The sequence below is a fragment of the Cajanus cajan genome, chromosome 10 (genome assembly GCF_000230855.2).
Source record: "Cajanus cajan strain Asha chromosome 10, NIPB_CcT2T_4, whole genome shotgun sequence".
Taxonomy (NCBI): Eukaryota; Viridiplantae; Streptophyta; class Magnoliopsida; order Fabales; family Fabaceae; genus Cajanus; species Cajanus cajan.
The window spans coordinates 20,374,031-20,387,554 of NC_138526.1; the positions used below are offsets into that span (position 1 = coordinate 20,374,031).

Below are 13,524 nucleotides of genomic sequence, written 5' to 3' on the forward strand. Positions count from 1 at the left end.
AGAGGCCGAAGCACCTGTAAAAAAGATCAGCAGCTAGACAGTGCCTCAAGAGCCAAGATCGTGTCAAAAAGTATAGCCCTAACAAGGGCATTCCATACAAGTGGTTTCATATAGCCACCAAGAAAAGGAAGACACATCAACAGCAAGACGGGATAGAACCAGAATCGACCGAATAAGCAAGCCAATAAGCATGAAGAGGCCATCGCGCCTTACTTCTCAACTGAATGAAGGATGATCTAAGAGAATGTCGAGACCAGGAATGACTTCCTAACCAAAGCCAAGAGTGGCTTCCAAAATAATACTCATCAATAAAGATTGAGCAAATAACATCATCATGGGATGTGATCCCTCCACCAATGATGACAAAAAAATATAAAATCAAAAAAGGCAAGTTTCGTACATGTTGAAAAAAGCCAAAGCATTTAGAAAAATAAAACAGAAAAAAGGCAAGCTTCGTACATGTTGAAAAAGCCGAAGCTAAGAAAACAAAATTTAGAAAAAAACCTATTACAAGCAGACGCTTGGAGAGGCATCACAACCTTGACAAGAACAACACCAAACTCTTACCAACCATCCCACAAAAAAGGCGCCTGGAGAGGCATCACAATACTCACGTGGCAGGGGTAACACTGGAATCCCTGCCAGCCATCCACTTCTCTGCCCACCAACACAAGGCACAACAAATATCTCCTGCCCATCCACCTAGGGGCAATCTTTCATTCCACAACCATCCATCAATAATCAAACAAGCAATCATCAAAAGGACTCAACATTACGCTTGGAGAGGCATCACAATACTCACATGGTAGGGGCAACACTAGAATTCCTGTCACCCATCAACTCCTCTGCCCACCAGCACAAGCGCACCACCAACCAACAATCCTCGTCTTTATCAGACGTCCTCGCCAAAGAAAAGGGGGTAATCAAATCACAATATCAACAGCCAACCTGGAGAGGTCAGCATAATAATGCTCACCATCAGCAGGCGACCTGGAGAAGCTGGCATAATAATACTCACAATATTAGCTGGTGGCCTGGAGAGGCTGACACAAAAATACTCACAACATCAGCAGGCGACCTGGAGAGGCTGGCATAACAATACTCGCAATATCAGCAGGCAGCCTGGAGAGGCCGGCACAACCATACTCACAACATCAGCAGGCGGCCTGGAGAGGCCGGCACAACAATACTCACAATGTCAGCAGGCAACCTGGAGAGGTTGACACAACAATACTCACAACATCAGCAGGCAATCTGGATAGGTCGGCATAACAATACTCACAATATCAACAGGCGACCTGGAGAGGTCGGCACAACAATACTCACAACATTAGCAGGCGACTTGGAGAGGCCGGCACAAAAATAATCACAATGTCAGCAAGCGGCCTAGAGAGGCCAGCACAATAATACTCACAATATTAGCAGGCGGCCTGGAGAGGCCGGCATAATAGTACTCACAACATCAGCAGGCGGCCTGGGGAGGCCAGCACAACAATACTCACAATATCAGCAGGCGGCTTGGAAAGGCTGGCACAACAATACTCACCATTAGTAACCGGCCTGAAGAGGTTGGAATAACAAAACTCACCATCATCAAATGGCCTAGAGAGGCCGACACAACAATACTCAACATCAGCAGGTTGAAGAATCGGATATGCACCTCACTATCGCAAGAGAAGCAATTAAGAGCCATGACATGGAACATCTACTCGAAGACTGAAGATCAGGTGTACAGTTTGTCACCTTTGTTACCCAATAGAGTACGCAACCCAGTACTCAGCTGCTCTAAAGGGCGAGGATACAAGCAAATACACCTATCCGAGGGAAGTAACGTAGAAGCATCAACACAGAGACGAGAAGAAGACCCGGATGAAATGTCTACGTATTTACTTGCCTTTGGAAAAGCAACACAACTCTTCCAAAGGACAAGTAAAGAGGGCAGCTGTAGACACCCAATTTCGTCCGGGGGGCATACAAACAAGAAGATAGGACATCAGAGGGCCCAAAAGCCCAAATTAACTATTTTTAGTGGCCCGGAACAAGCCGTTCCAAAATCAGAACGGGCCGTTCTTGAATTGCAACGGGCCGTTCCGAGACACCTAAAAGGCCTAAAAATAATAGGTTGGAACGGCTCGTTCCAGACCACAACGGGCCGTTCCAAACCAATCAAAGGGCCTAAAATTTGTACCTCAGAACGAGCCGTTCTCATTTCAGAACGTGTCGTTCTGGTTCCTGGAATAGGCCGTTCTGATTTCAAAATGGGCCATTCTAGGGTGCAAAAACAATACATAACGTTCGGATCCAGAACGAGCCGTTCCGAATCTAGAATGGGCCGTTTCGGCCCACGTCTGATGCCTATAAATAGAAATCTTGGCCACAGTTCTCAAGGACCCCAAAAATTTCGTCCAGCACTCCTTAGAGCTCGAAATTTCTCTCTTTTTTTTTTCTCTCTCTCTTATTGTATTTCTTGAGTATTGTGAGGCAATTGTAGTGCGAAAGGTTTCCACAAAGCACCTAAAATCTCCCTATTTTGAAGATCCAATAGAGCTCATTCAAGAGGTATTTCAGTTAATTTCTTTCTCTCTTTTTTTTATTTCTTATCTATAATAATTATTGTTATAATAGAAATAATCATGTAGACATTTTAGGGTTAATTGTATAATTTAAAATTTAAGCATGTAAATAGTTGTTAATAAAATGGGATTTAATATTTATATTATTATTGTTTATAATGTTAACTTTATCATAGGGTATCGATTAAGGGCGTTGTAGGGGTGCTTAATACCTTCCATATACGTAATCGACTCCCGAACCCAATTCTGGTTATTAAGGTCATTATTGGACTTTTAAAAATCTTTTCTTTTTCCAATGTTTTGAGTAAAATATTGGTGGCGACTCCATGAACTTATTTTCAAAACCATTAATTAAGGATTAGTCTGGTGTCCGGGCATTCCTTAATTAATGATACTTTTAAATGGATGTTTAAACCATATGTCGCGAGATCGGAAATTTTCGGGTTGCGACACACCAATGCATGGCACTCCCTTGAAAGCTAAGGGTGGCCATAAGAACTCTTTTCTCTTCACTCACATTGTGGAAAATTAAGAGTTATTCCACCTTCATCTCCCAATCCAAATAGTCATCAACATTGTCTTTGCCATGGAAGGGAGGAAGATCAACTCTAGGTTCTCTTAGAGAGTGTGAGTTAAGCCTAGGCCTATGTTGCCTAGGGGTGTTTGATAGTAGTCATCATCATGATGACTACTATATAACCCTTCACTTGAACATGAGTGAGTGTGTGAGTGATGGCTCTTGGGTCATGAAACCATTTCAACATGTTTGCCTCTAGGAGGCTTAGAAGGCCCTTCACCATCTTGTCTCTTGGGCCTAGAAGGCCCATTGACGTCATGGACTTTAAGTTTACTAGATTCACCACCCACCACAAGTTTTCTTAACAACTCTCTAATTGTCTCATTATTTTTTTCATTTTTTATTTCTTTTTTCCTAATATAGTCTCTAAGTTCTCTAAGTTCATCTTTAGTACTCCTATGACTTCTAGGAGTATGATGATCATGCACACTACTATCATGAGAATGATCACTCATTTTTGTGAAGGAAAGGTTTTCACAAATTTTTCTAAATAATTGCACCCTACGACACCCTAAATCGGCACCCTATGATGATATTAGCATAATAATAAATTATAATTTAAATATCTTATCCCCTTTTATTATTTAATATTATTTGCATGAAGAAAAATACCTATTATCTACATGATTATTTATTTATTGCATATAAAAATTATAAATAAAATAATAAAGAAATAATTATAATAATAAAAAAATGAAATAATAAATAAAATAAATAAATAAAAGAGAATAATTTAGAATCTCCGAAACAAGCCTTTTATAAGGGAATTATCTCAAATGCGTGCGAGGTGCATTTTGACAACTCTTCATTCTACAAAAAAAAGCTCACTATCACTTAGAGATTTATATAGAGAAAGGGAAGTTATGCAACTTGACGTCAATTCAATCCCTTGGCTAGAGGGTTTCTTATATAGTCAACTAGGAGGCAAAAACATAAGAGAGTTGTCTGATGTGGGACTAAATTTTATAAAAATACAATCTTTTTCTAGGCACCATGCAGGACCTCTAGAGAAATTGTTAACCGTCGAATTGTGATGGTTCTTTTATGGTATCCTTAAAATATATTGATCTTCAATTTCAACAATTGGATCGTTGAAATTAGGTCTGTAGTGAGATATACTATCATAACAAAAACGTTGTCTAGTATAAGACTCCTATTTTCCAGTTGTAATGCGAGGCCTCTAGAGAATTCATTAACTGTTGGACCATGCTGAAAATTTGATGATATCTTCTTAATACATTGATCTTTATCTTCAACGGTCAAATCGTCAAAATTAGGTCTTTAGCGAGAGATATTATCAGAACAAAAACGCTGCCCAACGCAAAACTTTTCTAGAAAGGGGAACGGGTCGTTCCAGCATTAGAAGCGGTCGTTCTGCACCCCAAATTAGTTTTTTTTTGTGTTTTCTGGGCCTTCCGAAGCCATCTTAGCCCGTTTAGGTGCTCTAATTGGCCCTTCGGGGCTGTGTGTGCTACTCTTTTCCAACTGCAGTGTAAGGCTTTTAGAGAATTTGTTAATCGTTGGATCATACTAAAATTTTGATGATATCTTCTCAATACAATGATCTTTAACTTCAATGGTGGGATCGTCAAAAATAGGTTTGTAACGATAGATATTATCAAAACAAAAATGTTGCCCAACGCATTGGGCCTTCAAGGGTTGTTTGTCTCGTGCTAGTTGACCTTTGTCCTTGATTTGGATACCTCGAACAAAATTGGGTGTCTACAATCCCTATCAAATTACTTCTCTATTATCTACTATCTTTGTCATAAACATTGTCATAAATAAAAGCGATCTTATAGACGTCTTAGGATCAATTATGTAATTTTAAATTTAAGCATTTAAATAACCAATAATAAAGGGAACTTAAATATTTGAACTTTTATTCTCATTTGCGTTAATTTCATCATAGGGTACCGATATAGGGCATTACAGGGTACCTAATACCTTCCCTACACTTAATCGACCATAAAACCCAATTCTAGCTATGTGGTCCATTTTGGTAATTTTAAGAATCTTTCATTTTTTCGATGTTTTGAGTAAAACATAGGTGATGACTCCTTCAAATTGTTTTCTAAAAACCATTAATTAGGGATTTGTCTGGTCTTCGAGCATTCCCTAATCGATAAGAGTTTCAAAATGGAGGTCCATGTGGGCAAGATCGGAATATTTTGGGTTCTGACATCCATGATGGTTTTTCCTTGTGTCATTTTGAATGTCTCATATTCTTAAATGAGGGTATTCTTCCTTGCATGCTTAACTTTCGAAGTTCCTTCATGAGTGACTTGAATTAAGTCACATGCTTTCTTAGCTATTGTACAAGCTAAAATTATAAATAAAATAAAAAATCATCAGAATTCAATGTAGAATGTATAATATTTAAAGCTTTTGCATCATTTTTAGCTCTTATAATTTCACTCAATTCCCAACTATCAAAAGGTTTCTCAACAATTTTCTCTTCTATATTTATTGTAGGAATCTTGTACTCAGTAATTACAGCCTGCCAAATACTCCTATGAACAGATTCCATAAAGATTTTCATTCTCACTTTCCAAAATGGATAGTTATCACCACAAAATATAGGGGGTCTGTTTATGGAGGCACCTTCAGCACAAAAAGTAATTGATTACTAGCCATTCTAAGGGTTCTTAGGATCTAATTTGTGTAATTATCAAATTTCAGCTCTGGTACCAATTGTTGGTCCCAGGTAGAACACGAATCTAGAAAGGGGGTTGAATAGATTCTTCGCTTAGAAGGCTTCTAATGGTCTTTCTTGATCTCTTGCTAATTTCTTTCTTTCTGATACAACTTTTTACTAATCATATTCAAATTACAAACCAAACAAGATACAAAGTATATCATATTTATTAAAAAGCGAAATAGAAGTAATCCAAATTGATTTTAGTTATTATCTTCTTTCACTTTATTACTAGATTGCATATATCATATCATATTTTACAAATCAACAATCTATAATATTCAAGAAAATGTTTCTTTTATGTTCTTGAAATTATTTTTATCAATTCAATATGAATTATAACAAGATATGAAGGTAAAGAGAGAAATTGCAAAGTGATCTATACTAGTTTAGCCATACAAAGGCCTACATCCAGTTTCAAACTTAACTCCTCGCTAAATCCATTCTTTCTTCTATAATATTCTTTACAAACACCATGTACAAGTAATATTATAATCATAAAACACAATCACCTAATCTTGATCCCACAAGATTATACAATCACTAGAATTCTTGTACCTCAAGAATCCACCTGAGAAAACCTATCTCAAGATTTCTCTTTCACTCATTTTTGAGATACCCTTATCTCAAAGAGTCACATACCATAGCATACCCAACTATTCAAAAAAAAGTTTAAAGATCAAAATTGATACACTTGATGTGTAGATTGATCTTCCACAAAGAATTGTTCAGCAATCTTGAATTTCTTAAACTTCTTTCAAGATAACATCTTTCTTGAATTTTCTTTGCTCTTTGATTGTTCTGAAAAATATTTGATCTTTACTCAAAAATAATTTTTAGATTCTTGAAAATGTTTTTCTTTTTCACTCTTTGATCTTTCTAATCAAATATGTCATCCTTCTTTTAAGTTTTTGAAAAGAGTTATATTTATAGAGCAAATAAGATTTCAACATTAAAAACTTGTAACGACAATAATCTATTACCAGTTTTTAATGAAACTGAAATCTATTGAAACAAGAATAGAGGTAATCGATTACTAATCCTAGTAATCGATTATCTCGTGTTCCAAGAACCATAAAACTCATTTTTTAGTAGAGGTAATCGATTACTGAAGCTGGTAATTGATTATCTCGATGATTTTCCAACTTGTTTCACTTGTTTTCACTCAAATGTCAACATGGTAATCAACTACATGAATAGGTAATTGATTATCACATAGAAGATTTTGAATTGAACCTTAAAATTAAGTTTCAGTAATCTGTTATCTCAAATGGTAATCTATTACCTGATTTAATCATGAATTCTTTTGAATGAACCAAGTTCCATTTTATGTCAAATCACATTGTAATCTCTAACATTATGTTTTCACGTGAAATGAGAAATATTAAGTTGAAATATGAGTTTTATGCTTTCTAAAACAAGATGTAATTTTGAAATTAATTCATTATAATAAGCAAACACATCCAAGTCTATGTCTAATAACAAGCAATACTATATCCTTTTCAATATAGGCCATGAAATGCAAAAATGAATGAAGCAAACTAAATAAATCTATACAAATCTAATGCTAACATAATCAAAACTAAAACTTCTTTAGTCGTCATAAAGATCTTTATGAGGAGTTTCAGTAATTGACTCAACAATTACCATAACTTCAACATTCTCAACAATAAACTCAACAGAAACTACATCAGTCAAGTTTTTCCTTAAGTTTCCATCAGTATTTATATCTTTATACTTTCAAATTTAGGAATTAGGGTCATTAGTAATGTTCAAATATTTATAAAATTATTATTTTTTTCATTCAAGGCATTAAAAAACTCAAGTTCCACTATAATATAGGTGAAATGGTGTCACAAGTTTCGTAAGTATAATGTATCGATATAAAACCCATTAAATAAAATAAGTTAATTACTCACTCAAACAACTGTCATAATTATTTTAATTCTTTATCTAACAATATAGAATTCAATAATATAAAATATTTTTTAAAAAAATATTTTAACTTTTATCTAATTCAATTTATTGATCATAATTATTTATAAATTAAATTTAACATTTTAAAATAAATAATTGATTAAGTAAATATAAATTATATTATAATATAAATTATTTATCATAAATTTAAAATATAATTTTTATGTTTAAAAACATTTATATAAAATTTAAACATAATTATATATTTACATATAATATTTATTTACTATAAATTTTAATTATCCAATAAACATTTAACTGTACAGGTCCTAAAAATAGCAGTGAATATAAAGAAGTAAATATAAACTATAAAGAAGCAAGACGGAAACCTATCAACTACCTTATCATCTCCCTCCATTTTTGGAATGGCTATAGCTTCCTTCTCCACACATTTGTTCTTTCACTGCAACCACCCCTCTCTGCCAACCTGCGCCATCACAACCCGCCATGGAACTCTCATCTTCTTCTCTTCCAAGTTCAAACATTCTACTGCTTTCGCCGTTTCCTCGGCCGGCGATGGCGGCAGGTCATCGGGGAGCGGTGGCGGTGGCGGCGGTGACGGATACGGTGGCGGTGACGAAGAGGAGGAGAGGGACCGCAACAGGGAAGAGGTGATGGTGGCGCTGACCGAGAGTGGGAGGTCGCTGGAGAGTCTCCCGACGGACTTGGCGGCGGCAGTTGCGGCGGGGAGGGTACCGGGTTCGATAGTGCGGAGGTTCTTCCAGTTGGAGGAGTCAGCCGTGTTGCGGTGGTTGCTCATGTTCGGGGGGTTCAGAGAAAGGTTGTTGGCAGATGAATTGTTCTTAGCCAAGCTTCTAATCGAGTGTGTTGTTGTCATCTTCACCAAGGTTTGTTCTTCTATCAAATACTAAAAATGAAATTCACTGATTAATCATTAATCTATTGCATTCCCTATACAAGACCATACAAATCATCCATCTGTAATGTGTGCTTTCAGCTTGCTGCAGAATTGGAGCGCCGTAAAGAAAATTTCACTAAGGAATTGGATTTTGTTGTTGCCAATGTGGTATGCTTATCTAATGAACATTCTTTCCATAGTTATTCTTAGAATAGCTTAACTCAACCATACAAAATCGACTTGTAAAGTGAGGATTACTCCCCATTTATATACTACTTAATTGTCTAATATTTAAGATTGGCGGGACTTGAGTTTTAGAATGAATCTAAATAGATTTGATACCATCTTAGAATTGTGGATTTAAGTCTAACTTAACCCTACAAAACTGGCTTATAAGGTGAGGATTACTCCCCACTTATATACTACTTAATTGTCTAATCTATAGTCGATATAGGACTTGAGCTTTTCCCCGTACTTATACATCATTTTCGGAATAAGATGGTGGTTGGTACACCTAAAGTTTTTACTTTTTCAAGAATCTGAATCCGGAGACTCGGAATGTTGGTTTTTCACATTTTGTTAATTATTTAAAAGATAATATTTTTAAGAAATATGATTTCTCAAAAATAACTCTAACCAAAGTTTCCCATGGAATTATTAAGAGTTGGAAAACTAATTTTCTGGAAATAATAATAAATCTTTAGCTAAAAATCTATTTTGGTCCCTTATAATCTTTTTTTGTTTCAATGTAGTCCAACTTTTATTTTAGGTCTCAATTTGGTCCCAAACTAATTAATGTGTTTCAATTTAGTCCCAAATTAATTAATTGGTTTCAATATGGGACTTCCGTCCAAATTGCTTTAACGGTGTTAACTTTTAGCCACGTGGACGCCACGTAGATGCATACGTGGATGCCACGTGGATGAGAATTTTTTTGAAAACACCTGGACCCAGAACGGCCCGTTCTGAAACCGGAACGGGCCGTTCTGGGTGCACTTTTGGTGTGTTAACTTTGCATCCGGAACGGCCCGTTCCAAGTGCAAAATTAACACACCGAAAATGCAACCAGAACGGCCCATTTCGATTTCAGAACGGGCCGTTCTGGTTTTATTTTATATTTTTATATAAAAAATATTAATAATTTTATAAAATATATATTATTAATTATATTATTAATTATATTATTATATCTAATAAAATAAATATATTAATATTTTTTTATATTTTATTTTATTATGTTTATCTTATTAATTTTTATCATTTTATTCTTTTAATCTTAAATAAGTTGCAAAAAATTATAAAGTGATATTTAAATATTTCTTCAAACAGAAAGAGAAAAAGAAAAAATTATTATATCAATAATATTATTAATATATTTATAGATAATAATTTGATAAATATAACTTGTTATATATTAATATACTTTTACAAAAATATAAGTATATTAATTAGAAATATATATATGATCTTATATATTTATATTTTTATAAAAATATATTAATATATATTAAGTTATATTTATCAAATTATTAGTTTATTTATAAATATAGTAAAAATATTATTGATATTAATTTATCAGTAATATTAAAATACTAATAATATATAAATTTTATTTATTTATTAATAATATATATATTAAAATTTTAAAATTATTAAATTTTTAATGAGAAAGACTAAAATTGCACAATTATGATATTTGAGAGATTAAAATTGTTCAATTAAAAATTGTGAGATTAAAATTACACAACTATAATCTTTTAAGGACTGAAATTACTCAATTAAAACTTTAGAGATCAAAATTGCATAATTATAATATCAAAAACACAATTAAGTAAAGAATATTTTATTCACAGTTTTGGAACGGGCCGTTCTGAATGCAGAACGGGCCGTTCTGGTTGTCAGAACGGCCTGTTCTGCTTCACTGATGGTGTTTTAATTTTGCAACCAGAACGGCCCGTTCCGGTTTCAGAACGGGCCGTTCCGGTCCAGGTGTTTTCAAGAAAAATTCTCATCCACGTGGATGCCACGTATGCATCTACGTGGCATCCACGTGGCTAAAAGTTAACTCCGTTTAAATAATTTAGACGGAAGTCCCACATTGAAACCAATTAATTAATTTGGGACTAAATTGATACCAATTAATTAGTTTGGGACAAAATTGAGACCTAAAATAAAAGTTGGATTACATTGAAACAAAAAAAAGATTATAAGGGACCAAAATATGTTTTAACCTAAATCTTTAATGCAGTAAAATATCATATTATTTTTATTTACTTATTTAATCAAGTAAAAATGTTAAATTCTTAAATTATATTTATAAATATTTATGACAAACTAAACAAATTTTTATAATTCTTAAGAATCATAATCATAAAATGATTCTTATACATGAAAAAATTTATTAGCAAAAACTTTCTAAGTGATGAGTTTAGACATATAGATCAGCAAAATGGTAGAAATGTATTTTTCTAATTGATTTAATAATTTATGCCTTCCCCAAACAACATTGTTTATTTTTGCTGCCTAAAACTAGAAGCTCAAATTTAACATCCCTTTGTACTAACTGTACTTGAATTCAATTCGATCGTAACCACCTGATTCAGTTTTTGAATTTATCGTAGGTAACAGGCATTGTGACAGGTTTTGTGCTTGTGTGGTTTCCTGCACCCACTGTTTCTCTCAAACCTCCTCTGGGAGTTAGTGCTGGACCCATTGCTAAATTATTCTACGGTTGTCCTGATAATGCCTTTCAGGTTAACAATCTTTAGCTTTATGCTGTATGCTTTAATTTTAGTTATAGGGAATATGATTAAAAGTTGATATATGACCACAACAGGTGGCTTTACCTGGAACATCCTATACCCTTCTACAAAGAATAGGTGCTATAGTGGTATGTGTTGGATCATTTAAAGCAAGTCACATTTTTTCCCTTATGAATGAGGATCATTTCCATTTTCATCTCTATCTCTCGTGCAGCGTAATGGCGCAAAGCTATTTGTTGTTGGCACCGGTGCTTCATTGGTAAACTATCAGTTATCACATTATTTGTTTTGCATGAATTAAACATTGGTAAATCCTTTTGCTTCATTTGTTATACACTTATTTTCAGGTTGGTATAAGTATAACAAATGCATTGATCAGTGTACAGAAGGCTGTGAATAAAACATTTGCAACTGAGGCCGAGAATTTACCTGTAGTATCAATCAGTGTAGCATACGGAGTTTACATGGTTGTAATTAGCAACCTCAGGTACCAAGTACTTGCAGGAATCATTGAGCAACGGATTCTAGAACCATTACTACACCAAAACAGGCTCTTACTAACCGCAGCATACTTTACTGTTAGAACTGCCAATACCTACTGGGGCTCGCTACTGTAAGATTAATTATTCATGTGCCTCAAATAATCTTCATGCATGTTATTGTTCACCAAAGGCATAAACCATTCCTCATTGTTTAATTTGTTACACATTTGTGACTAGGTGGGTGGATTTTGCTCGAGAGGTTGGAGTCCAGAAGATAAAGGATTAAGCATTTCTTTTGCATCAACATCAATTCAATTGGTCAAAACTTAAGTATGTTAATGTTATTATTGGTTCATTCATACAACTCCAAAAGCTTGGTCATTAAATTTGTTCTTTCTCTAAGGAAAATTGTACATCTGTCAGTAGCCAACATCAGCAAGTAAATCTACACCTTGTCTAGTTGACCAAAACATATGGCAATACACGTGGTCAACTAAATACATGATCTATATATGTATCATGACTAGCACAACTAGCCTCGTGAATTTGAGTCTCTTCATTTTATACAATTGGCACTTATTTTCAATTGTTTGTTTACTATTATGCGCACTGAAATCATATTGAATGAAAACTAATTTGTGGATCCTTAGTTTTTTTTTTCAGCAAAAAAGTATTATATTGTTAAGTGTAATTAATGACGTGACAAATTATTACACTTAATATAGTTGAGCTACTATTCAACAAAAAACATGAGCAACTACTAGCCTAGGGTTATTATGCAACCAGTACCTGAATATTCTTGCAACATTCATTAAATAATAACATTAAAATTCATTAAATATTATTAGCCTAGTACTACCGTCAAGAAAAGAACAACTTGGGTATTAACCTATTATGACATTAACATTCATTAAATAAGCCTATATGGAATTAGGCTGCTGACTATTATCTAAATATTGCATACCTTTTCAAAACTCGGCTAGGGATTATGGCCTCTAACTTGGTGCCTTACTCATTGTCCACTTTCGATAAGTATGATTCGGCCTCCACCATACTATATCAACTTAAAATCATAGAGGAGACAATGTTAAAAATAACTTTCCAACCAGGAGGTAACTTACTCACCGAATGGTTTCAATTTCAGCCTTTTAGAGCACCATAATTTATATTCACACAATAGGATATTTTATTTTCTAAAATAATTTTTCTCTCCTCTAGATTTTTATGCAACTTTCAACTTAAAAACATGCATCACATTATCACGTCTTATATGTCTTCTACATTCATCTTCAGCTTTAAAACAACATACTACATTAAACTTAAACAACAAACATTTCAACTTTATTAAATATCATCACACATCCTTATCATATATCATCATATTATGAAAAAGATTCAACTATCATCAACATATATCCACAAAACATGTAAAGATACATAAAAGAATAAGTTTCTCCAAAATAGGGGTTTTCATTGAATGATTAAAGCTTTTTGGAACTTGTCGCTAGGTAGGCTACTCTTACTCAACTAGAAAAAACCCATGGCCTTCCTCACTAGGCAGGCTCTAGATTGTTGGGTGACCAAACTCTTTTGGAG

The 13,524-nt window shown here is 34.0% G+C and overlaps 1 protein-coding gene across 1 annotated transcript; it reads left to right on the forward strand.

The window, feature by feature from the left end:
• Positions 1-8,138: 8,138 nt before the first annotated feature.
• LOC109808803 (protein RETICULATA-RELATED 4, chloroplastic) lies at positions 8,139-12,514 on the forward strand. The gene is made up of 7 exons (XM_020371945.3): positions 8,139-8,673; positions 8,784-8,852; positions 11,306-11,437; positions 11,521-11,574; positions 11,661-11,705; positions 11,794-12,059; positions 12,166-12,514. The coding sequence occupies exons 1-7, from the start codon at positions 8,191-8,193 to the stop codon at positions 12,212-12,214; spliced, it is 1,098 nt and encodes a 365-aa protein (XP_020227534.1). The 5' UTR covers positions 8,139-8,190; the 3' UTR covers positions 12,215-12,514.
• Positions 12,515-13,524: the final 1,010 nt, after the last annotated feature.

What these genes read in the sequence shown, in the direction of transcription:
- LOC109808803 (XM_020371945.3), top strand. Translation starts at nt 8,191, where the DNA reads ATGGCTATAGCTTCCTTCTCCACACATTTGTTCTTTCACTGCAACCAC. An exon ending in TTGGCACCGGTGCTTCATTG is followed by an intron (nt 11,706 to 11,793) that starts GTAAACTATCAG and finishes ACTTATTTTCAG; the next exon opens with GTTGGTATAAGTATAACAAA. An exon ending in ACCTACTGGGGCTCGCTACT is followed by an intron (nt 12,060 to 12,165) that starts GTAAGATTAATT and finishes ATTTGTGACTAG; the next exon opens with GTGGGTGGATTTTGCTCGAG.